Source organism: Carcharodon carcharias, chromosome 12 (genome assembly GCF_017639515.1).
Source record: "Carcharodon carcharias isolate sCarCar2 chromosome 12, sCarCar2.pri, whole genome shotgun sequence".
Classification (NCBI taxonomy): Eukaryota; Metazoa; Chordata; class Chondrichthyes; order Lamniformes; family Lamnidae; genus Carcharodon; species Carcharodon carcharias.
The window spans coordinates 96040387-96063953 of NC_054478.1; the positions used below are offsets into that span (position 1 = coordinate 96040387).

Genomic DNA, 23567 nt, shown 5'->3' on the forward strand with positions numbered 1-23567 from the left:
TCCAGTGCTTTCTGGGGAAGAGAACTCCTTAGGCTAAAAACCTTCTGAGAGAAAAAAATCCTAATCTTTGTATTAAATGGGAGGTCCCTTATTTTTATACTGTGTCCTCTAGATCTAGTCTCTCACATAAAGGAAAATATCCTCTCAACATCCACTCTGTCAAGTCCCCTCAGGACCTTAAATGTTTCAATAAGATTATCTCTCATTCTTCTAAACTCCAGTGGATACAGGCTCAATCTTTCCTCATAAAATAATCCCTTCATTCCAGGAATCAGTCAAGTGAACTTTCCCTGAATTGCTTCTAATGCAATTATATCCTTTCTTAAGTAAGGAGACCAGAATTGTACGCAGTACTGCAGATGTGGTCTCGCCAATTCCGTGTACAACTGTAGCAAAATGTTCCTACTTTTACATTCTATCTGCCTTGCAATAAAAGACAGCATTCTATTTCTTACTCACTTACTGTACCTGCATACTAACTTTTTGTGATCCATGTACCAGGACACCCAAAGCAGAGCTCTGCAGTCTCTCTCTATTTAAATAATATACTGCTTTTCTATTCTTCCTGTCAAAGTGGACAGGTTCATATTTTCTCCTGTTATATTTCAAATTTTTGCCCACTCACTGAGCCTATCTAAGTCCCTTTGTGGACTCCATATGTCCTCTTCACAACACTCCCACCTATCTTTGTGTCATCAGCAAATTTAGCTACCATACATTTGGTCCCTTCATCGAAGTCATTGATATAGATTGTAAATAGCTGAGGTCCAGCACTGATCCCTGTGGGACTCCATTAATTACACCCTGCCAATCCGAAAAAGACCCATCTATCCCTACTCTTTGCTTCCTGTTAGCTAAACAATCCTCTATCAATGGTAATATATTACCCCCGAATGCCATGAACTTTGTTGTAGCACCTTATCAAATGCCTTCTGGAAATCCAGGTGCACCACATCTATAAGTTTTCCTTTATCCAAATTGCTTGTTACTTCCTCAAGGAACCTTAATAAATTAATCAAACACGATTTCCTTTTCACAAAACCATGTTGGCTCTGCCTGATTGCATTAATATTTTCTAAATGCCCTGCTATAACCTCCTTCATCCAGAGATTATTACCTTTCCAGTTCCGCCTTTTAATTTAGTCCCTGGCTGCCCATACTTTCTAACCAGAACCTCTCCATTTATCCTACCTATCCTGTCTATGTCCAGGAATGAGGAACTTCAATTATCTAGTACGGAGAAGTTGGGACTGTTTTCCTTGAAAAAAAGAAGGTTGAGTGGAGGTTTGATAAAGGTATTCAAAATTATGAGGGGTCTGGACAGCATAGATAGGGAAATACTGATCCCACAGGTGGAAGGATCAAGAATGAGGGGCCAAAATTTAAGCTAATTGGCAAAAGAAGCAACAGAGATGAAGGAGAACCTTTTTCATGTAGCGAGTAAAGATCTAGAAAGCTCTGCCTGAGAGTGTGATGGAGGCAGGTTCAATCGAGGCATTCAAGAAGGAATTTGATTATTATTTGAAAAGGAAGAATGTGCAGGGTTAAGGGGAAAAGGCAGGGAATGGCACTAGGTGACTTGCTCATTCAGATAGCCAGCATAGACACGATAGGCCAAATGGCCTCCTGTGCTGTAACAATTCTATGATTGTGTTGACATCAGATTTTTCTATGGGTATATTTTGGACTTTTGTAAAAACATTCTTGCCCAGGTTTCGCAGTCTGTGTCAAATGTCTTGCTGTCATTGTTTACCCCATTAATAGCTGCCAAATGAGCTTTTGCAGGCCTTTGTGTGGAGTCTTGCTATCATTTTGGCCTTATTTTCAAGGTTCTGACAGAGACCAAATGGAAGCAGGAGCAGAAAATAATAGGCACTGAGCCCAGAGATCCCGTCTCTGTTTCTGTCCTCAGCCATTTTCATGAGGGTGGGCAAGAGAACGAGCCCTGGAGCTTGTCCACTCATATTAAGGAGGCAATTGACAGTATTAGATCATAAGACCATAAGACATAGGGGCAGAAATTAGGCCATTTGGCCCATTGAGTCTGCTCCGCCATTCAAGCATGGCTGATAAGTTTCTCAACCCCATTCTCCCGCCTTCTCCCCGTAACCTTTGAGTATGTGGGTGCATTGAGACACTGTCTCCGATGAGCTTTTCTAATTTGCAGGAATGTGGCCAGACTTTAGTAGCTGAATAAGCTGAATAGAAGTGTGATTCATGGATTGGAGACAGAAAGAATTAAAAGGTAAATTACATGGGTTTGCCTCCTTTACACTTCATCATAAAATGCTATAACATGAGTTGAGCTCATTAAGTTGAGTCATGTTAGTGCTGTAATTGGAAGATATAATGGCTGTTACAAAAACATGCTTTATGCCAAATAATGATTTTTAATCCACTGGCTGGAAAATCAAAGTGAAGTTTAAAAAATAGAGGTGCTTTTGAAACGCAAACTATAAGTGTGACTTGAGCTTGCAGCAAAGATGGTTACCCAACTTGCATCAATTTACTCTTCACGTTGCAACCCACTGCAATGGAGTTTCCACCTCCACACAGACCCATCAAGGACAATGGTCTCAGGGGAATATGAGTGAGCTAAATATCCTGTCCCCATTAGCAAGGGATCAAGGCCTGGGATATATAGACATGAACGCACCAAGCTACAATAGGAATATGTTAAACCCAATCAGTTGAATGATGGGACAGTGGTAGAGAGAGGCTGCCCAGACATGAACTGATTAAGTTACAAAGGAGAATACCATAGTCACAGTCATGTTTGAATCAGTGGGTAATGGTCATATGATAGACCCACCCTTTGTGTGTTTAAACTTCTGCTTCCTCTGCAATAAGAGGAAAAGCAGCTGAGGTGCTGAAGAGAGAATACCAGAGTGGGGTCCTTCCTTTCTCCCACATTCTCCAACCCACCTTGCAAGCTTCAAACCTTGTTTGCTGACTGTGACCATCCAGGGACAGCCCTGTTGCAGACAGAAACTTCTTAAAAGAATTCAACCCAGCATTCCTGTCTCGAGGAGAACAGCCAAATCAGCCGTCAACACCTTTAAATCAGAAGCATCTGGACCACCAAAGGAAAATCAAAGGATCATCAAATTCAGCTTGAAGCCAGCTGAGTCACCAAACTACAGACTTTATATAAAAACAAAAAACTGCGGATGCTGGAAATCCAAAACAAAAACAGAATTACCTGGAAAAACTCAGCAGGTCTGGCAGCATCGGCGGAGAAGAAAAGAGTTGACTTGGATCATGAGGACTCGAAACGTCAATTCTTTTCTTCTCCGCCGATGCTGCCAGACCTGCTGAGTTTTCCCTGGTAATTCTGTTTTTGTTACAGACTTTATATTCCTTTTAATTCTCTGGATTCTAAAGTTGACACATCTATTCTTCCCACTCTAATCTATCGGTGTGCATATGTAAACTTTGAGTATATTTGCGTGCGAAAGTTGAAGTGTATTATTATTTTGCTTAGATCGGTTTAAGTATAATAAAGCTATATTCTTTGCTAAACTCAAGAAAACCTGTCCAATTTGTTCTTTTACGATCACCTGTAAATAGTCACTGAATTGGCTAGTATCTCCTTTTCAAAAAGAAAACCTGCTGTGGTGAAATGACCCCTCCTCAGCTGATCGTAGTACTGCCCATTAAACCGTGTTTGTCAGCTTTTTACTTCTGGTAACTGGCAAGCTGTCAAGTAAAAGATCAATATTGTAAATGTGGAAAAATCTTCAGATATGTTACAAAAAGTTCATATAATGGATTAAAAAGGCCAAGTATGTTTCACACTATTGAAAGGGTAGCCTAAAATGATGATAATGTGTAACTGTTTAATCTTTTCTCAATGATTTTATGTTTCCACCTCAAACATCTGCTGAGATTGCAGTTCTGAGGTCAGTTTGTTAACTTGGGGAGTTTAATGGACTTTTGTCTGCAGTCAAGTGCCTAATTGTTTTACACATTGTTATGATACAGCAGTTGTTAAAGGCTGAGTTATTTAAAAATCCCAGAGGGAAACGTTAAACAACTGTTATAACCTATATTTTCAATTGGTATATTTTAAGTTGTAGCTCTAAATTCAGGAATAAGACCACCAGTTCTCGAGAGGTTTTTATATTAAATGAAAGGAAACATTAATTTACAAAAAATTAAACACATACACATGGCTACAAATTACTACTATCATAACTTTTAACAAATTCCCAAATTAATCTCCACTAAGGCAACAATAACCAATAAACTTAACCAGACACCAGGCAAAGCAGTTTCACCTTACAAACTCAAAGTGAGGTTCCTTTCTATTTGGTTCCTTTGCAGGCAGTTGTAGGCTTACAGGCTTAGATCTTACATGCTTGTGACCTGCACACACAAACTCCTTTTTGTTATACTCAGCCTTTCTCTTTGAATGTAAATTCTCATTATATCGCCAGGCCCTTTGAACCCCTTTCATAGTACCAATTTTATTAATAATATAAACATTGCTTGGTGTCTCCTAGCTAGGTGCAAGATTTCACTCCCACTCTTGAATGCTCCATTCAACAAAATGCAAATGTACCTTCTACCTCTGTTTACATCTCAAAACTACTGTACATCAAAGCACCCAGACTAGCTGGCTTTAATCCAATTAACAAACACACAGACTAACCCTATATTTAAAAAAAACACATAATACTGTATACATTAATATCTCTTCATGACACCCGCTTCCTATCAAAACCATCATAATTCTAAAAGATGGCTTCATTTTTAATAACCCACCTCACACCATCTCCTATACTTATACCCTATTACATTACCAGATGCATGCAGTGTGTATATATATATCTCAACAGAAATCACTCCAGTTCAGTGTTCAGGTTTTTAAAAATGTCCAATTTTCCTTTAAGCTTCAAGCTCTTAATAATGCATCTGCAAACATATTCTGTCTACCAGCAACATGTACAATCTGGAGATTAATGGTTGTATTCATCAGAGAAGTCTTGCACTTCTGTCTCAAAATTTGTCCAAAACAATTGTTTCTGATGAATTGTTTGCAACATAAATTTCATAATGCTGGAATGCTAACACCAAACCCAAAGTCTCTCAATCGTTGAATATTTTCTCTGTTGTACATTCCGCCTCCGTGAAAAATACCCTCTGGGTTTTTCAATTCCAGTGTTGCTATCTTGTAACAGTACAGCCCCAATGCCTATATCGCTTGCATCAATGGCCAACTTGAATTGCTTGGCATAATTGGGTACTGCCAAAACTGGTGTTGTAGTTAATACAGTTTTCAGACTATCGAATGACTCTTGACTCTTCAGTGTCCATTGAAACTTCTTTTTTATCATGTTCATCCCAAGAGCTTTGTGTTGTAATGAGATCAAATCAGGAAACAATCCAGGATGCTCCTTCTGTAACGCCTCTGTTGAAAACACTGCTACAGGCTGCTCAACTACCATAGGCATCACCCACATTTACAATCCAGCTATATCATTACCCAGAATAAATTGAACCCCTGCAATGGGTAATTTTTCACCACTCCAACTATAACTTCACCTGTCCTCCATTTGCTCTTTAAATTTACCTTCCACAATGGAATAGATCTAGATTCCCATGAACCCCACTTATTATTACGTGCTCCTGCAATCTCCCTTTGAACAACAAATACATTATCCCACAACATTAAGGATTGACTAGCCCCCTTGTGTCTTAAAATTTTAACATCTTTACCTACCCAACCCTATACACATGGAAAGACTGTCCCTTCACACACAAAATCTTTAAATTTTTCTGCAACCTGCTCCTCAGAATTTTCTTGGACAAATTCTGAAGACATTCCCCACTTTATTCCAATGAAAACGCCTCAGTTTTTGAATGCCACTTCTACCTTCAGCACCTTGTTTTTATCCTGAGAAAAATCTTCCTGGGAACTTCCAGCTACTGATTCTCTTCCCTGACTAACTACCTTCCCACTTTTTATAGAGTCATGGAGGCCCACAGAACTGAAAAAGACCCTTTGGCCAACCGAGTCTGGGCCAGTCAAACAAATATCTAACTATCCTAATCTCATTTTCCTGCACTAGGCCCATAGCCTTGTATGCCATGGCATCGCAAGTGCACATCCAAATACTTCTTAAATGTTATGAGGGTTTCTGCCTCTACCACCCTTTCAGGCAGTGAGTTCCAGATTCTCACCACCCTCTGGGTGAAAAAAATCTTCCTCACATCTTCTCTAAACCTTCTGCCCCATACCTTAAATCTATCCCCCCTGGTTATTGGTCCCTACACCAAGGGGAAAAGTTCCTTCCTGTCTACCCTTTCTATGCCCCTCATAATTTTATACACCTCAATCATGTCCCCCCTCAATCTTCTCTGCTCCAGGGAAAATATCCCCAGTTTATCCAATCTCTCCTCATAACCAAAACTCTCCAGCCCAGGCAACATCCTGGTAAATCTCCCTTGCACTCTCTCTAGTGCAATCACATCCTTTTTATAATGTGGATTCCAGAACTGCACGCAAGACTCTAGCTATGGCCTAACCAGCATTTTATACAGTTCCAGCATAACCTCCCTGCTCTTATATTCTGTGCCTCAGCTAATAAAGGCACATATCCCATATGTCTTCTTAACTACCTTATCTACCTGTCCCGCTACCTTAAGGGACCAGTGGACATACACACCAAGGTCTCTCTGATCCTCGGTAGTTCCCAGGGTCCTACCATTCACCGTGTATTCCTGTGTCTTGTTTGTCCTGCCGAAGTGCTTCACCTTTTTATATTAGTTTTTACATTAAACTAAATGAAACGTATTAATTTACAACAAGTTAAACACATACACGTGGCTACAAATTAATACTATTATAACTTTTAACAAATTCCCAAATTAATCTCCACTAAGGCAACAATAACCAATAGACTTGACCAGACTCCAGGCAAAGCATTTTCACCTTACAAATTCAAAATGAGGTTCCTTTCAACTTGCTTCCTTTGCAGGCAGTTGTAGGCTTACAGGCTTAGATCTTACATGCCTCTGATCTGCACACACAAACTCCTTTTTGTTATACTCAGCCTTTCTCTTTGAATGTAAATTCTCATTGTATGGCCATGCCCTTTGAACCCCTTTCATAGTACCAATTTTATTAATAATATAAACATTGCTTGGTGTCTCCTAGCTAGGTGCAAGATTTCACTCCCACTCTTGAATGCTCTATTCAACAAAATGCAAATGTACCTTCTACCTCTGTTTACATCTCGTAACTATTATACATCAAAGTACCCAGACTAGCTGGCTTTAATCCAATGCTGGCTTTAATCCAATTAACATACTCACAAACCTCTATTTAAAAAATAATCATTTATAATAACATTATATACATTAATATCTCTTCATGACAAAATACTTGACTTTGTTTACACAGATGGTTTGAAGAAACTGTTTACTTTGGGAGTTTTCTGGGCTATTCTAGGGCTTCCAAATTTTATAATAGGGCTTGTGAGTTCTGTTCATAAAGTAGATAACGGATGAGGGGAACGAGGTGGGTATGGATGAGGGTGAGGGGGAGGGGTTAAATTGGTCAGAAGGTTTACATTTCTCTGGATTCTGTTGCCTTCCCAATGCAGCCCAAACTCCACCACCCACTCCATTGGAAGAACTGGGAATGGGCCTTTCGATTTGACTACTCCAGCATCACCCTGTTTCTGTCGCTGCCTAGTGGCAAGATCATGTTCAGACGAATTAAGGCCACAGCTGCTGGAAAATCCCATTCCCAAGCAGTCTGGTGACAGTGGGATTAGTCCAGGCTTTCAATTTCTACCTCCAAGATGAAAATCCAGCCCCTGGTGTCTGATCAAGCACAGTGCCCTCTACAGGGGATCTCTGCCATTTATGTTACAATGACACTGGGAAGATTGTTATTTATTTGGCGCCTGTAGCTGTGTTCTTAGTTAGGATTTTATTGCACATTAGGTCAACACAGTATATACTCTGGATTTAAAAATGATGTAAAGTACAGATGTAGGTTCTTTTAATCTGACAATTGCATTTAGCTGCCTGTGCTTTAGTCTTACAGAACAGGAATGAAGTCACTGTAAAGCAGCAAAATTAATGAAGAATTCTTTATAAACTCATTTACAGTTTCAATTCCATAAATTCCACAGTTAACGTCCCATCAGAGGAAGATTCACTCTAAATGTGAAATAAATTCAAACATCAAAAATGCTACTTAGACTAAAACTTAGTCAATTTAATAAAAATCTTTAATATTTTTTGTTATTAACCCTTAAGTTTGTCTCTTGTATAAAATTATTACATCGTAAAGTGCTGCTATGAACAAAACTTCTTTCCCTCCTGACTCATATAGTTATTGAAGTTAACACTTCAAAGTCCAAGTACAGAAAGACAAAATTAAAGGCAGCTGTCCAGTGACATAGATTTGTCAAGATTCAAATCGCCATTGCTGTTGATCATAAGACTGGAATGCAATTGCTTGATTTGCAGCTATTAGAATCAAACATTATGAACTGGATTTTCACTGCGGGGGCAGGAATTGGAAGTCAAGATCTTTTCCGCCTCCTGAACCTGCCCTGGGGAGGGGGGGAAGAACTAATCAGCCCATTTTAGCTCATTCCTGTTTGCCGTGCCTACTCCATTAAATAACATTGTTCGAAGGCCAGCAAAGCACTGTACAGTAAGCTTAAGAAAAACCTTCCTCAGTGAGGCCAAGAAGAGCAGGAGTGCTCCCTAAGCACCACAATGGAAGACCAGGCTCTTTTGCCTCAAGATCCTTCCTCTCCAGCCGTGAGGCTCATAACACTCCCTCACTACGCACGGCACCCCCCACCTGCACCCACCAACATCCCTCAGTGGCTGTTTGCAGTTCTCTGCCTGAAACTGTCAAGCGGCTGAGAAGTGGCATTTCCATTGGCGGCTGTTGTAATCTGTTGGGTCCCTTACAAAGAAACTCTGGCAATTGTTCCCATAGTTTTAGTAACTTTTAAAGTTTGAGATTGCATGATTATTGTTTGCAGTTCTTGTTTTGACAGCATTGACTAATAACTTATTAAGTAAACATGGTTTCATCTGCCCTTACATCTAACCACATAGTGACAATACGTGGCTGTATACCTAAACTTGATATATTTTTGAGTTAATAAACCTGAGTTTATTAAACATGAGTTTTTTAATGTTAAAGAGGTAATTTAAAACTCTGAATTAGATGCACACTTGTGATCATGCTTAACTATTTGTAAATCTCAGTTTATGCTCAATTTATAATTTTCAAACGTGGTTAAATTTTTTATTTTAATTGAACAGCTATATTGCGTGCTAGTGTCTTCTTACCTACATTGCTGAATCATTTATTTTTGTTTCAGATAAGACTTGGATGCATTCACCTGAAGCTCTAACAAAACATTTTATACCCTACACCGTAAAGGTATGTAATGACCAATAATGATCACAGGAAAGTTGAATCAATACTTTGAGGAAAAAACAGCAACAGATCCTTGATAACAAATGTAAATTTTTGGTTAATATGACTGAATGTTGTTTGAAGTTTTGCTGTTTACATTTGGATTGATCTCTGGCAGATCATACCAAATTTTGAAAATGCATCCTGTTAATTCAATCTGTTCTGAATTATTAAATTATTAGATTTGCCACATGGTAGCTATTGGGAATAAAACTTTTAAAGATTTTTTTTTACTATTAGTATGTGTGAATCATTCTGAATATTTAAGTTATATACTTCATATATTGAGAATTTACGTCCTGGAATCTACAGAGTGCACACCTTTGCTTAAAGCATAGAAACTGCACAATTGGAGAACTGACTGAGCTGGCCCATAAAGATGGGTGGTTCAGTTAAGTTAGAAGAAAACAATATAGATGCACTTACGAGATCTTCTACAAAGTTTTACATTCATGCTGGAATGGAATTGAGAGATTTTATTCTGTATCTAGCTCTAGTATGCCTGAGCTGGGAATGCTTGATGCTGATTGCAATAACGTATCATTTTACAGCACTAGATTCCTTACCTTTTTTGCATAAAAAATAAAAGCTATGAGTAGTTAGTATTACCATAAATACCAAGCTGCTGGTGATTAAAAAAAAAAGTTTTGTATGATTTGCTTTATTCTGGTAAGCTTAGTTATGTCAGTCTCTGAAAGAGTGAGAAAAGCTGGAATTGCTTGTCAAGTATCATGACTGGTGATTATTAGGCAATCAGTAACTGCTACTGCAATGGATGTACTGTCTCGTCCACATAGCCACCATAGTTCTGGATTTCTAGTTTCCTTTCAAATTGTTCGATCTGTGCTTTGGATGAGGTGTATCCTCTCACTTTGCCCCAGCAACTCAGGATTGCCAAATACCGGCCCACTCCTTATATCCAATAATCTCATTCAGTTATCATCTGACCCAATCACTCCTGCACTGATGATTCTACTATGCATTCATTAGCTTTATTGAGTTGTACAGTTTCCAGTTCTTAGGCAGAGCATTGGCCAAACCATTTCACCTTGATGATGTCTGTGATATATACTGGGCCGAGTGTGTATGTGTGTGTGTGATTTAGTTGAATTACAGGCAGCTAATCTGGGTGCTTTGATCTAAGAAGAGAGGTTAGATTTGAAATGTTAATTCATAAACATGGGGAAGTTTAGAAGCATAGGTGTCAAGGGAACATGTGCATTTTAAAATAGAACAGACTAGATTGTTTTCAAAGAAGGAGTGAAATGTGTCACCAAGCCAGGTGAAGTTTAGAAACAGTGTGTTAATTTTTCTCAAAACTGGCAAAACTTAGCGCTATGAGAAGGCTTTATTATCAGGGAGATTACATCCAAAGACATAGTGAAACAATGGGTATTTGTATTCAAAGAGAAAGATATGTATAAAGAAGGAGCAAGGGCTGTGTGTAAGGGAAGGCATTTTAAGATATTACAAGTGTGAAAAGCTTCAGCATCTATACCTCAAGCTGCTGTCTTCAAAGGACTGAAGTTAAGAAAACTCACTTGGAAGTCAATGTTTTCAAGGCATCATGTTTCTTTGCCTGGGTCTTTTAAAATCTGTGTGCCTTATTGTTGCCTTAACAAAAGTATAACTGGGAGTTAGATTGATTAGAGGATTTAGATATTATCATAGTCATAATTGTAGATCTATATATGTATTTTAAAATCATTTCTTCTTTTAATAAATGTTTAATCTAGTTTTATAAAAAATAAAAGACTTAGTGGTCTTATTACTATTGAATTCAGGGAACACATCTCAAAATTATACAAATTGCAAAACAAGTTGTGGCAGTTGTTTCAAGTTTACCTTTGGGATATGAATAACTCAGCTTTTACCATTGGCTATGCCATAACAGGCTAAAGTGAAAACCTAGTGCTCTCTGACAATTTAGGGCAACAAAATAAGGCAGAATCCTGTTCCACTACATTTTTATCCTATTTATTGGTGCAGTTATTTTTCATCTGGGTCAGGGTGCAGTCCAGTCTGCCATCCATATCTCTTTGCTCAGGTGATGTAATACGAGGGGAGTTTATTTAGTATTCCACACATTTAAAAGTTTCTCTAAAATAACCCAGACTTTCAACTGCTGGGATTAACGACTCCTCTGAGAACTGAAGAACTTGTGCAGGCGTTTTATTCTTCAATCTTTTCTTCACTCTTACAATTTTTTGAATGTCAAGTTGATCCAACACTTGAACACTGCTCCCATATCGTTTAAGGCTCTTTTAATACTCCACCCCCACCCTAGACTCCTGGAATAGATAGAAGGGAAGGAAAAGAAAGGATGAGCATTTATATTGCACTTACCACAACTTCAGGATGTCCCAATGTGCTTTACACCAATGAAATACTTTTTGAAGTGTAATCACTATTATTGGGAAATTAGGCAGCCAATTTCTGTGCCGCAAACTTGCACAAAGAACAGTGAGATAATGATCAGATAAATACTTATAATAGTGTTGGTTTAGGGATAAATGCTGACCAGGACACCAGGAGAAATCCCTGTTTTTTTTTTGAATAGTGCCATGGGGTCTTTTATGATTTTCTTTTTGTTTGATATACAATTTGACTTCTACCTCCAATCCCTAACCTTTTTCACTCTCTTTTATTTTCTCCTCCTTCCTGACCTTTCTGATTGGGTAAGGATGCAGCTGAGTCTTTTGCCTAATCCAATCCCTCCCCCAATATCTTGGTGGCAAGTCTGGAGTGTTCCTGGGCTGCCCAATTACACTCTTAGTAGTTGCAACAAAATTCTTGCCAGCCAAGAGCCGGTAGGAGTGGTAAAGGCCACAGGACATCACAATGGAAGATAATTGAACTATGGAGTATTTCACAATTTTAAGCGCTACTCCACTTTGGCCCTTCCATGCCTCTGATCTACCTTGAGATTGGCATGGTGATGTTCTACTTTTTCTTCTGGTGGTTCAGGCAAGTGTAGCCCTTGTAAGGAGAGGCGTCTTGACTCAATTATTTAATAATTCCTTCCCAGCAATTTGAGAATCAGTTTGTGGCCATGACCGTAGATATCTGGGACTTCTTCTGGTGAGTGAAACTTTTGGAATTTGGAGGTTTCGGTATATTGCTGTGCCAGAAACACAGAATTGCAAGTTGTATTAAAATACTTTATAAAAATGCTGACTTTCTGTGAATAATTAGACATATTACATAGTAAATGTTCTTGAATTCATTTAGGTTTCAGATGAACTCAGCTTTGCACATTGAACTTCGATAATGGAAGTTCCAAAAGACTTGACACCGGACATGTGAGAAGTATATTTATTTGCAGTTCATTCCATTCAAAATGTATTGCTTTACCCAACAAAATTTTAGTTAAAGCGTGGAAAGTTTAGGTAGTGGCACAGCATGTTTGTTGGATACAGCTGTGCATATGCGGAGATTTCCTACCTTTGCTGTGCCATTAGATTAAGTTCTGGCTAATAGCTGGAATCATTCTAGGCATATTTCATAACATTTCACACTCAGGTAGGGAAATCCTGGCAGTGTGGTTTGCAAAGAGGAAGGGCCAAATTTTTGATCCCAAGTTGGGAGCACAGAGTTGGGGAAATTCCCAACTCCGCAAAGCCAACTCTGGAAAATGTGCCCCAAGCGGTTGGATTATTGTTCCAGAGAAGCAGGCACTAACTGGTATCAGGTCTGCTGTCCCGGGGAAGAGTTTGGAGATAGCCACTGGGGCTGCCAGGTGTCAAAGTGGTTAAAAGGCCTGTCTTGGTTCTCTGGGACTTCATCCCAGTTTTAAAACAAAACTGTAAAACTAAAAGCAGCCCTCAAGCCCTTATCCTTCACACTCTTTCACCCCCCACACAATCCTCATGCCCCAGCCATGCCAGCTCATGCCACCTCATGCCCCACACCCACCACCTGTAGCCCCTCATACCCTCCATACCATGCTATGCCCCTCTGTCCACTCCGATGACCCTCATAACTTCCATCCCATTTTAGTGCCAACTCAGGCCAACCCACGACCCCCATCCACCACTCTTTGCCCTTAGGCCCTTCATGCTAAGTCATCAAGTATCTACCATGGGTAGACCTCAAGAGCCATGGTGAGATGAAATAAAATAATGTCCTAAGTAACTAATACAGATGTCACTGTATGTAAAAAAAAAAAACACCCTCATTGATAAAAGTCCATTCAATACATTTAAGTTCCTTCAGGTACTTAATTGCTTACAAAAATAATAATTTCCTTCAAGTATTCAATCGTTTATAGAGACAAACACTTCTATTCATAGTCCCACATCAAAGAAAGCTAATTCCTTTATAACCACTTGGAGCTGTCAATCAAACTGTGAATATACAGCCCTCCCCCCTCCACTGTTATAATGATAGGTTGTGGAAGCAGTCAAGCAGGAATAATCCTATAATGATTGCTTCAGGCATATGTCAACAAACATCTAGTGAAATTGCAAGCACCAATTTTTTTCAGCTGCAGGCTGGATGTCTTTTTTCAAAATTTAAAGGACAGGAGATTTAGCTGACGACAGCTTGACAGTTCCACAGAGCTTATCTACTTTTTATGCATATTCATGTATACTCTTAATTCCAAGACCTCTCCCGAAGGGCACCTACCTGATCTCTCCTAAAATGTACCTACCTGACCTCACCCAAAGGTGTACCTTACCTCTCCAAAGAACTTCAGTAGGTTCAGACCCTTTCGTCAAATGTCTAAAGTCCACAAGTTGTGCTTCTGAAGCTGACCAAAATGGCTTCTGTTCAAAGGCAGCTGCACTTTTAGATGTCCTGATGCCACTGTGAACTGTTGATGTGTGAAATACCTCTCACATCTGTTTCCTGCCAACCCCCCTTCCCTTCCTCTCCCACCGGGCAAATATGGTGGCGCCATGTTCGAGGTCAGGATTTCTGGAATTGGGACTCTGGCGTCATTTTAGCTAAGGCATGGAGCCTTTCTGAAGTTGCAAAAATTCAAGTGCCAAAGCTTAGCTACGGAGAAGAGGAAGGCAAAGACATTCACTTTAGGGGGCAAAATTTTTAGCTCAACGTGCGGGCAGGCATGTGCCCCACCCGCTCGAGCGTAAAACAACACACATTGACATTGGGCGAGTGCCCCAATTTCAACACGTAGTCACGCGATATTTCTTTCGGCAGGCACACGCCAGATTCGGCAGCGTACCCGCCGACAATTAAAAGGTCTGTTAAGACCATTAAGAAGATAACTGAACAAAATTTTTCGCTGCCCGTCCAACCTTATGGTAAGGCCAAGCGCCCTTTGCACTCTTTAGGAAACCTCGTCCACGGGCAGGATGAATTTTCCTAAAGAAATTAAGGCAGCTCTGTGCGTCAGGGAGATTATCAAGCGCGCACTTGTGCACATGCGCGAAGTTCGCACTTGACCTGCTTGCACTCTCCTTCCGCCCCCCCCCCCAAATCCTCATCCCGCCCCCACAGGCAGTCCTGAGCACTGCCGCTCATGTTTCACACTGGGCGGGCCTTAACTGGCCCGCCAATGTGAAATCTCCTTCTGGCCTCGATCGTAGGCAGTGGTTGGCTTTCCGACCACCCCCGATGAGCCTGCTCGGCAAGGGAAAACTTCTGCCCCAGATCTTTATTTTGCAACTCTGTCTGGGATAGACATTCGTTTAATGTTTGTGGAATCTTACTGTGTAAAATTGGCTGCCATATTTGTTTACGTGACTGCACCTAAAAAGAGTGATTTATTGGTTATAAGATTCTTTGTGGTATAATGAGGATATGATGATGTGCTGTATAAATATATTTCTCTTTCTGTTTCTCCTCCTCCTCTGATTTCCTAGTGCATTTTTTGAAGAATATTCTGTCCTTCCTTTTTATATATTAAGGCTTCACATAGGTCAATGTTATGAGAAACTCAAGATAAAAGAGGAAAGAAAGAGAGGAGTCCATAGCTTTTCACATTATAATCATATTTTCTACAGTTCATAAAGTAAAGACTAATCAGCAAGTGTGTTTTCATGATCAGTCATTTATAATTGCCTTGGTTTTCATTATGAATATGGCACTCAAAATATGGAGTGTTGGCCTAATCAAAATTGGCTGACATATTCCACTCAGAAAGCCCTTATTTCCTGTGTCTGATTTTCACTTTGTTCTGCTTATTCACTGAGGCTCTGTGTACAGTGCCGACTGTTTGTCTCTGTAATAGGCTATATTCTCTGTGAGTGAAATTCATTAGTGCTCTATTGTATTGATTGTTGTGATTACAGAATGCCTTAATATGAGTTCAAATTTCCATTGACACACTTGTACAAAAGGTGTGATTCCATTATATACTGCACTAAAGATTGTAACTGCACTGATTAAATGTATTTTTAATTTTTGAAGAAGATATTATATACAAACATGTTTCTGATCATTGCTTTTATTTCAATGTTAAAGATTATCCAGCAGATTAGAAGAAAAATCTCTATTTACTAAGGTATTTGAGGTACATTACTACCAGTGTTTTAAAACCTGTGGCCGTTAATTTCAATGGCAGTATATATTGAAACACAATAATATTGGAGAACAGGGGAGAAAAGCAGGTTCACAGAGGGCTATTCAACATACAAAATAGTAAAAACAAAAAACTGCCTATACTGGAAATTTGGAAATGAAAACAATCAAGCTCAAATTACTTAGCAGGGCAGGTAGTATCCGTGGAGGAACTGAAATCAATTGCCTGACCTGCTGAGTATTTCCAGCTTGTTCTGTTTTTCAAACATCTGAAGGAGAAAGATAGGTTAACATTAAATATAGATGAGTTCTGATAAAAATTTATTCCCAAAACTTAGCCTGTCTAATCTTTCTGAAATCTGGTTAACTTTCTTGTGTATACAATTTTCTGTTTTCATTTAAAATTTCCAGCGTTTATGCTTTTTTTAAATCTCTGGCTGATTTAAAATTGGAACTGCCCTGGCCCACTGATCTCCAACTCTGTTTCCATATAATTTTCCTTCCATGCATATTTATGTAGCTTAAGATTTGTCTCCTTTTTCCATCTGGAAATCCAGCGATTTGAGACTTTGTAGCCTTCAGTCTTCTGTTGCCATGCCAACATTTAGGTATCCTGCTTCTAACAAAAGCCCATTCATTGCAGCCCCATGGAATGTGCCCTGACAAACCATATGATTTGGTTTATTTCTCATGCTTTGCTCTTTTCCATCCCTCTTTTAAAATATGCAATTTAACTTTCACCACCTATCCTCATTGGCTCCTCCTCTTGCTCCCTGTTTGCTAACATTTCTAAAAATCACTTGCAGATGGTTTGGGAGATGTTGGGAGTGGGGTGGTGGGGGAGGAGATGAGGGTGGGAGTGGGAATGGGGGAGGGGTGTGTGGGTTAGCTTCTTTCCGATTGAGTATCTCCAAATCAATTCATTTACATTCTATTATTGTGAAGACTAAAGCCATTCCTCATGGGATTGGGTTGACTCTGGACACCTTTAAAAATGGCAGGTAACACCTGGATGTGGAAGTACTGCTTCCATTTATTCTGGCAGAAGGGAAGGGCATGAGTCACATAGCTGGGAAATTAAACTCAGCAGGACCATTTGAAATTAGTGCTGAGTTCAAACGGATGCCATCTTGGCTATTCCAAGGGCCTTAGCCAATCGTGTGGGAGTGCCAAATCAATAAATTAGATGTAAACCTTGTGAAGGGCAGATAGGATCTGCTTATGTATCAGTTTTTTAAAAATCCCCTGCTGTTTAAACTTGTAAAAATAAAGCTTAAACTATCAGGGAAAATTAAAATAAAACAGTCTGCTGGACTGCTTTGATTGAAAGGCCATCTGATGTAGCTTAGGAAAAAATGTGACCACTGGTTTCAGAGTTTCAACAGAGCTTTTTTTTAACATTTCTTAAGGGCTGAGATCATTGTAAATGCTTCACTGAGTTTCAGAGATTGTTAGATGTTTATTCTGTTTCATCTCCACATGACTCCTGAGGTCTGCCACTAGTACATACTGGGTGATTTGCTATGGGGTTGCATGGTGATATGAGGGGATGTTGAGATGGCATGGTTGGTGGGTGAGAGGCATGGGTTGGGGCCATGGGAGATATGAGGGACCATAGGTGGGGGTTGGGGCATGATTTGGCATGGAGGGGCTGTGGGAGGGTGAGTGGAGTTTGAGAGGGTGTCAGGGGTGAGAGTTAGAGGGCTTAACAGCTTCTAAAACAACTGGAAAAAAGTTGCGAAGAAGACAGGCCTTCTAACCACTCTGCCTCCATGGCTATGACCTGCTTCTGGGGTTGGCAGGCCCGAATCTATCACATCCTCACCTCTCCAGAGCAAAAATCAGATGTAATGGAGGTCTTTAAACTGAGGCCGGAATGCTGAGTCGGGAAATATTACAACTCGAGCTATGCATCTTGGTAACAAAAATCTAGCCCTGAAAGTCAAATATTAAAATCCCACCTGTGTGGTGTAACCATTTTACCCATTGTTTTGATCCAGATATCTAATGTTATTCAGACCATGTACTCTTTCATTTTGAATAGCGTATTCCATTTTCTTTGTCCATTTTGGTGGTATATGCTGGAATTAAATTATAAGTTTTGATATAAGTCTCGCCTCATCCAGTCATGAATGGTGGTGGAAAATTAAACAACTAACCAGAGGAGGAGGCTCCACAAATATCCCCATCCTCAATGATGGGGGAGCCCAGCACATCAGTGCAAAAAAACAAGGCTGAAGCATTTGCTGCCATCTTCAGCCAGAAGTGCCGAGTGGATGATCCATCTCGGCCTCCTCCAGAGGTGCCTAGCATCACAGATGCTAGTTGTCAGCCAATACTTTTCACTTCACATGATAACAAGAAATGGCTGAAGGCGCTGGATACTGCAAAGGCTATGGACCCTGACAACATTCCAGCAATAGCACTGAAGACTTGTGCTCCAGAACTAGCCGTATCCCTAGCCAAGCTGTTCCAGTACAGCTACAACACTGGCATCTACCTGGCAATGAGGAAAATTGTCTATGTATGTCCTGTACACAAAAAGCAGGACAAATCCAATTTGGCCAATTACTACCTCATCAGTGTACTCGCAATCATCAGCAAAGTGCTGGAAGGTGTCGGCGACAGTGCTATCATGTAGCACTTACTTAGCAATAACTTGCTCAGTGATGCTCCATTTGGGTTCAGCTAGGGCCACTCAGCTCCAGACCACGTTACAGCCTTGGTCCAAATATGGACAAAAGAACTGAACTCCCGAGATGAAGTGAGAGTGACTGGCTTTGACATCAAGGCAGCAATTGACTGAACATGGCATCAAGGAGCCCTAGCAAAACTGGATTCAATGGAAGTCAGGGAGAAAATTCTCAACTGGTAGGAGTCATACCTATCACATAGGTACCTATCACAGTTCCAAGACATCACTGCAGGAGTTCCAAGGATAATGTCCTAGACACAACCATCTTCGGCTGCTTCATCAATGGCCTTCCCTTCATCAAGTGGTCAGAAGTGGGGATGTTTGCTGATGATTGCACAATGTTCAGCACCATTCACGATGACTTAGTTACTGAAGCAGTCTATGTTAAATGCAGCAAGACCTGGACAATATCCAGGCTTGGGCTAATAAGTGATAAGTAACATTTACGCCACACAAGTGGTCAGGTAATGACCATCTCCAACAAGAGAGAATCCAACCATCGGCACTTGATGTTTAATGGCATTACCATTTCTGAATCCCCACTATCAACATCCTGGGGGTTACCATTGACCAGAAACTAAACTGGAACGGCCATGTAAATACTATGGCTGCAAGAGCAGGTCAGAGGCTGGAAATTCTGCAGTCAGTAACTCACCCCCGACTCCCCAAAGCCTGTCCGCCATCTACAAGACACAAGTCAGGAGTATGATGGAATACTCTCCACTTGCCTGGATGAGTGCAGCTCTAACAACACTCAAGAAGCTCGACACCTTCCAAGACAAAGCTGCCTGCTTGATTGGTAGCCAATCCACCACCTTCATTCACTCCCTTCAGCACTGACACAGTGGCAGCAGTGTGTACCATCTACAAAATGTACTGCAGCAACTCACGAAGGTGCTTCAACACTACCTTCCAAACCCACGAACACTACCATCTAGAAGGACAAGGGCTGCAAATAGATGGGAGCACCACCACTTCAGTTTCTCCTCCAAGCCACTCACCATCCTGACTTGGAAATATATCGCCGTTCCTTCACTGTCACTGGGTCAAAATCCTGGAACTCCCTCCCTAGCAGCACTGTGGGTATAGCTACACTACATGGACTGCAGTGGTTCAAGAAGGCAGCTCACCACCACCTTCTCAAGGGCAATTAGGGATAGGCAATAAATGCTGGCCTAGCCAGTGCCTAGGACACTATGCTGAGAATCTCCTGCAGTGATGAAAGAATGGAAAAACAGGTTTTTGGAATGCACTCATTGGAATAATTTTGTCCCTAAAGACGCAGATCTTCACTTCTTATTATTGATTCATTGATCAAGTTTTGCTTGCTGTAAAGCAGTATTTGGAACTTCTAAGTATTTTTAGGTATCAAATGTGAGATGAATGTATTATGGTGAAAGTTTTCTAAACTGTTACACCTCAGATGTGTCAATTTTTGAGGGTGCACTTTGCTCATTAATCAATAGCATGTTGTTTATTTCACATTTACCTAACAAGTGTAAAGAAAAAAATCCTAACAATCTTTAATCTGTCATTATATTTACCTAAGCCACAATTTTTAAACATGTTCTGCTTATCCCAGTAGCTTACTGAAGTTTATTGAGGGCATCACCCTTGCTTCACCCTTCAAGCAGCTAGAAACTTTGCTTCTTATACCTCAAAGTGAACTGTGTGCAGAGATAGAAGGAATAATTTTACTACTGTGCACAGAATATGAAAAAGGAACGCTTTCAAAATGTGGCTAGATATAATATTATGAGGTAGGAAATTTCAAAGGAGTTAAGGACCCAGCAGAATATACAGATAGTTTAAAAATGTGATTTCTGTGCTGAGTCTGAGAAAAAAGAAATGTGTGTGTTCCTAAGCATTTGCAAAGAATGTTATTCTATTATGTGACCTAGCTATTAATTCCTACAAATTCGCTGGAGCTATATAAATGGTAAACCAGTTAGAAATGTGTTACTGTGTTATGTCGATTCCATGGGTTTGTCTCTTGAGGTGCATTCATGAGCAAAGATCAAGACTTGCCTGCAAAATTGAATGAAAATTACTTTTTTTGCTTCCCCTGCTGATTTCAGCTTTTCTCACTAATGCCTCTGGAGGTCCTGACATATCGTGTTTGGAAATCAGCGAAGTTCCCTCATGCTGCAATGATGATTTAGTTACCTAGACATTTGATGGTGCTGCAACTGAATTTCAGACACTGCCCTGAATAGAAACTGAATGTGTACCATCTGCCAAATTATTGTAGGTAAACATAAGCATAAATAACCTGGTTTGAAACAGGTATTAGGCCCTTCTTATATGCAAATAAGGGGCCTTACAACTGTTTGAGATTTCTGTGGAAAAATTGAGATGCTGTGAATGCAACCACTATAGTGCTGGTGCATTCAGGAATACCACCTCTAGGTGTGGCCTAAGCAGCAGTCTTTAAAGGAACTGTGCACGCTCTCATCAAAAGGTTTCCACCCTAAAATCATGGTCTCCTGTCAGACACTGCTTGCCCCCATTCTTCTCGATCTCCATAACCAACCTGACTCCAGGTCTCCCAGCTTTGAGATCACTGGTTTGTGATCTCCTTCCCCAGCAACTCCAGTCCCCCTTGACCCCTGCGACTCAAGGACATCAACCCAGACCCCCATCTCATGGGTCATTGCTGGCTGCCCCAACCCTCAAGCCCAGGCCAGTTATTGCCTCTCCCTCAACACACCTACTTTCACTTACTTGATGGTCACTGCAGCACTAGAAGCAGCCTGATCTTCATTTGGTCTTCTCAGGTCGGCTCATGATAATAGTAATGACTTCTGAGAATCAATATATATGTGTCTCTTCTAAAAATGTTTGATGGGAAGGGCTGCGCAATTGGTAGGAAATATAAATTGCATGTGGAGTCTTCTGATGTCTTTGCTAGTTAAGGTGGTAACCAACTCAGTATCTGGAACAGATTCCCAATAAATATCAATAAAGGAGCTCCTGTAAGTGAGGCAATTATATTTGTGGAAAGCTGACAGCTGGAGTAAGATTGTGGTGTTCTGCAGCTGGTTAGAAATTCTGGGTTTTTCCTTGATTACCATCACCAATTATAGCAGAAAGTTTCAAGAACTTTTCCTGAAAAGACTAAAATAAGTGACTGGATTGTGTCCATGATAGGATAAATATACGTTATCTATGAAGGTAGCCAAATTGATGGAGAAAATGACATTTTCGCATTCTACACTAGTCTTAATGGACATACATGGAAAGTACAATGCTTGGTACACAGGAATATACTGTTCAAAATTCTTAGAATAGCGTAGTAATGATTACTTTGGGTATACATAAAGTTAACCTTTTTTTGGAATAACTTTCTTAATGCAATTTTTGCATTCAAATACTAGTTAGTCTTATTATAGTTATATTAGCATAATTCAACAAAATATGCCCATATTTATAGTATCATTGACTTCATTTAAGCAGCTCTGGAACAAATATATTCCATAGAGCAATCATTGCATCTCTGATAGAGTTATCTTTACAACCCAAACCCAATTCATGTCAGATGCCTGCTTTTTTCCAAAAACAGATGCATTATTAATTGTTTTATCTCAATGCTTATTCCACATGTTGGTGAGAGAATGTGAATCCTCCTAAATTCTTGTCATGTAGAAGATCAGAAATTCTATGCTTCAGTCCTCTTTCCACTTTTAATCCAGGTTAAGCATCCTTCTTACATTTTCATTGCCTATTCCTCTCAGCGTTTTGAAAATCTGGATTGTTTCCTCCAGATAAGCCTGCTTAATGCTGTCTACCTGAGCCACTATTCATGAAGGAGCATAATGTTCCCCTAGTGCTCTGGTCAATGTTCTCTCCTCAACCAAAGCACTAAAAGCAAATTAATTGACAATTCATCTCATTGATTTTTGTGAGATGTTTCTATGGATGAAATGCTCTGGAACAGCCTAAGCTGAACCGCACTTCAAAAATCTTTCTTAAATACGAAGTACTGTAAGATATTTCTGAAAAATGAAATGCTATGTAAATGAGTGCCTGTCCCTTTTTCCTATCTCCCTTCTTAATTTTCTTGCTTTAAAAAATGAACCTGGAAGGTTTTTTTTCATAGTTTAAAACTCTAGAATAATCCTGTCACTCTGCTAAATGATCTAGCTTCTTTTATTTTATGTTAATATTTGGAAAGCTGTAGATGATTAAACCAAGTGAGGATATTTGAATAAAGGGAAAATAGTAATGGAGTGAGGTCACAGAATCACAGAATCGTTAGAGCACTGAAGGAGGTCAATGCGTTGCATTGCTAATGATATTTTTTAGTGAAATTGATGAAAAATTAATGGTTGCAGCATACTATGATTGCTTTTTGCGGTGCCACAGCTCAGTATCTGGATATTGCAGAATATTACTGTAGGTGTTACTGTTCAGAAAAAATGCTTTGTTGAGGATTCTATTTTGTATAATCAACATAAATCACTTGTTGGTTAGCAAACCTACCAGTAAATCTTCAAAGGTTTACTGTAATTGTGTAGCTTTTCTTGCACCGACATTCAAGTGTGACAGTTACATTAATTCTATGTACAGCATTGAAACGAATCACTCAGCCCAACGAGTCCATTCTGATGTTAATACTGCACTCAAGCTCCCTTCTTCATCTATCATCATAATGTATCCACCCTTCCTCATCTAACTCTATCCGCATAATCCTTGATTCCCTGCTGCTTCATGTACTTATCTAGCCTCCCCTAAAATGCATCTGTACTATGCAACTCAACTATTCCCTTTGGTAACAAGTTGCACATTCTCACCACTCTTTGGCTAACGATATTCCCTCTGAATTGCCAATTTAATTTCTTGGTGGCTATTTTGTATTGATGGCCTTTAATTTTGTTATTCCTTGCAAGTGGGAAACCTCTCTCTCTGTCTACTCAAAATCTT

At 39.8% G+C, this 23567-nt stretch overlaps 1 protein-coding gene across 3 annotated transcripts in view; it reads left to right on the forward strand.

The window, feature by feature from the left end:
* gulp1b (GULP PTB domain containing engulfment adaptor 1b) overlaps nt 1-23567 on the forward strand; it is a 428880-nt gene that overhangs the window by 254833 nt on the left and 150480 nt on the right. For all 3 annotated transcript variants that reach the window (XM_041200977.1, XM_041200978.1, XM_041200979.1), the window contains one exon: nt 9363-9424. In XM_041200977.1, coding sequence (XP_041056911.1) covers nt 9363-9424 — 62 coding nt within the window. The remainder of the gene's footprint in view (nt 1-9362; nt 9425-23567) is intronic.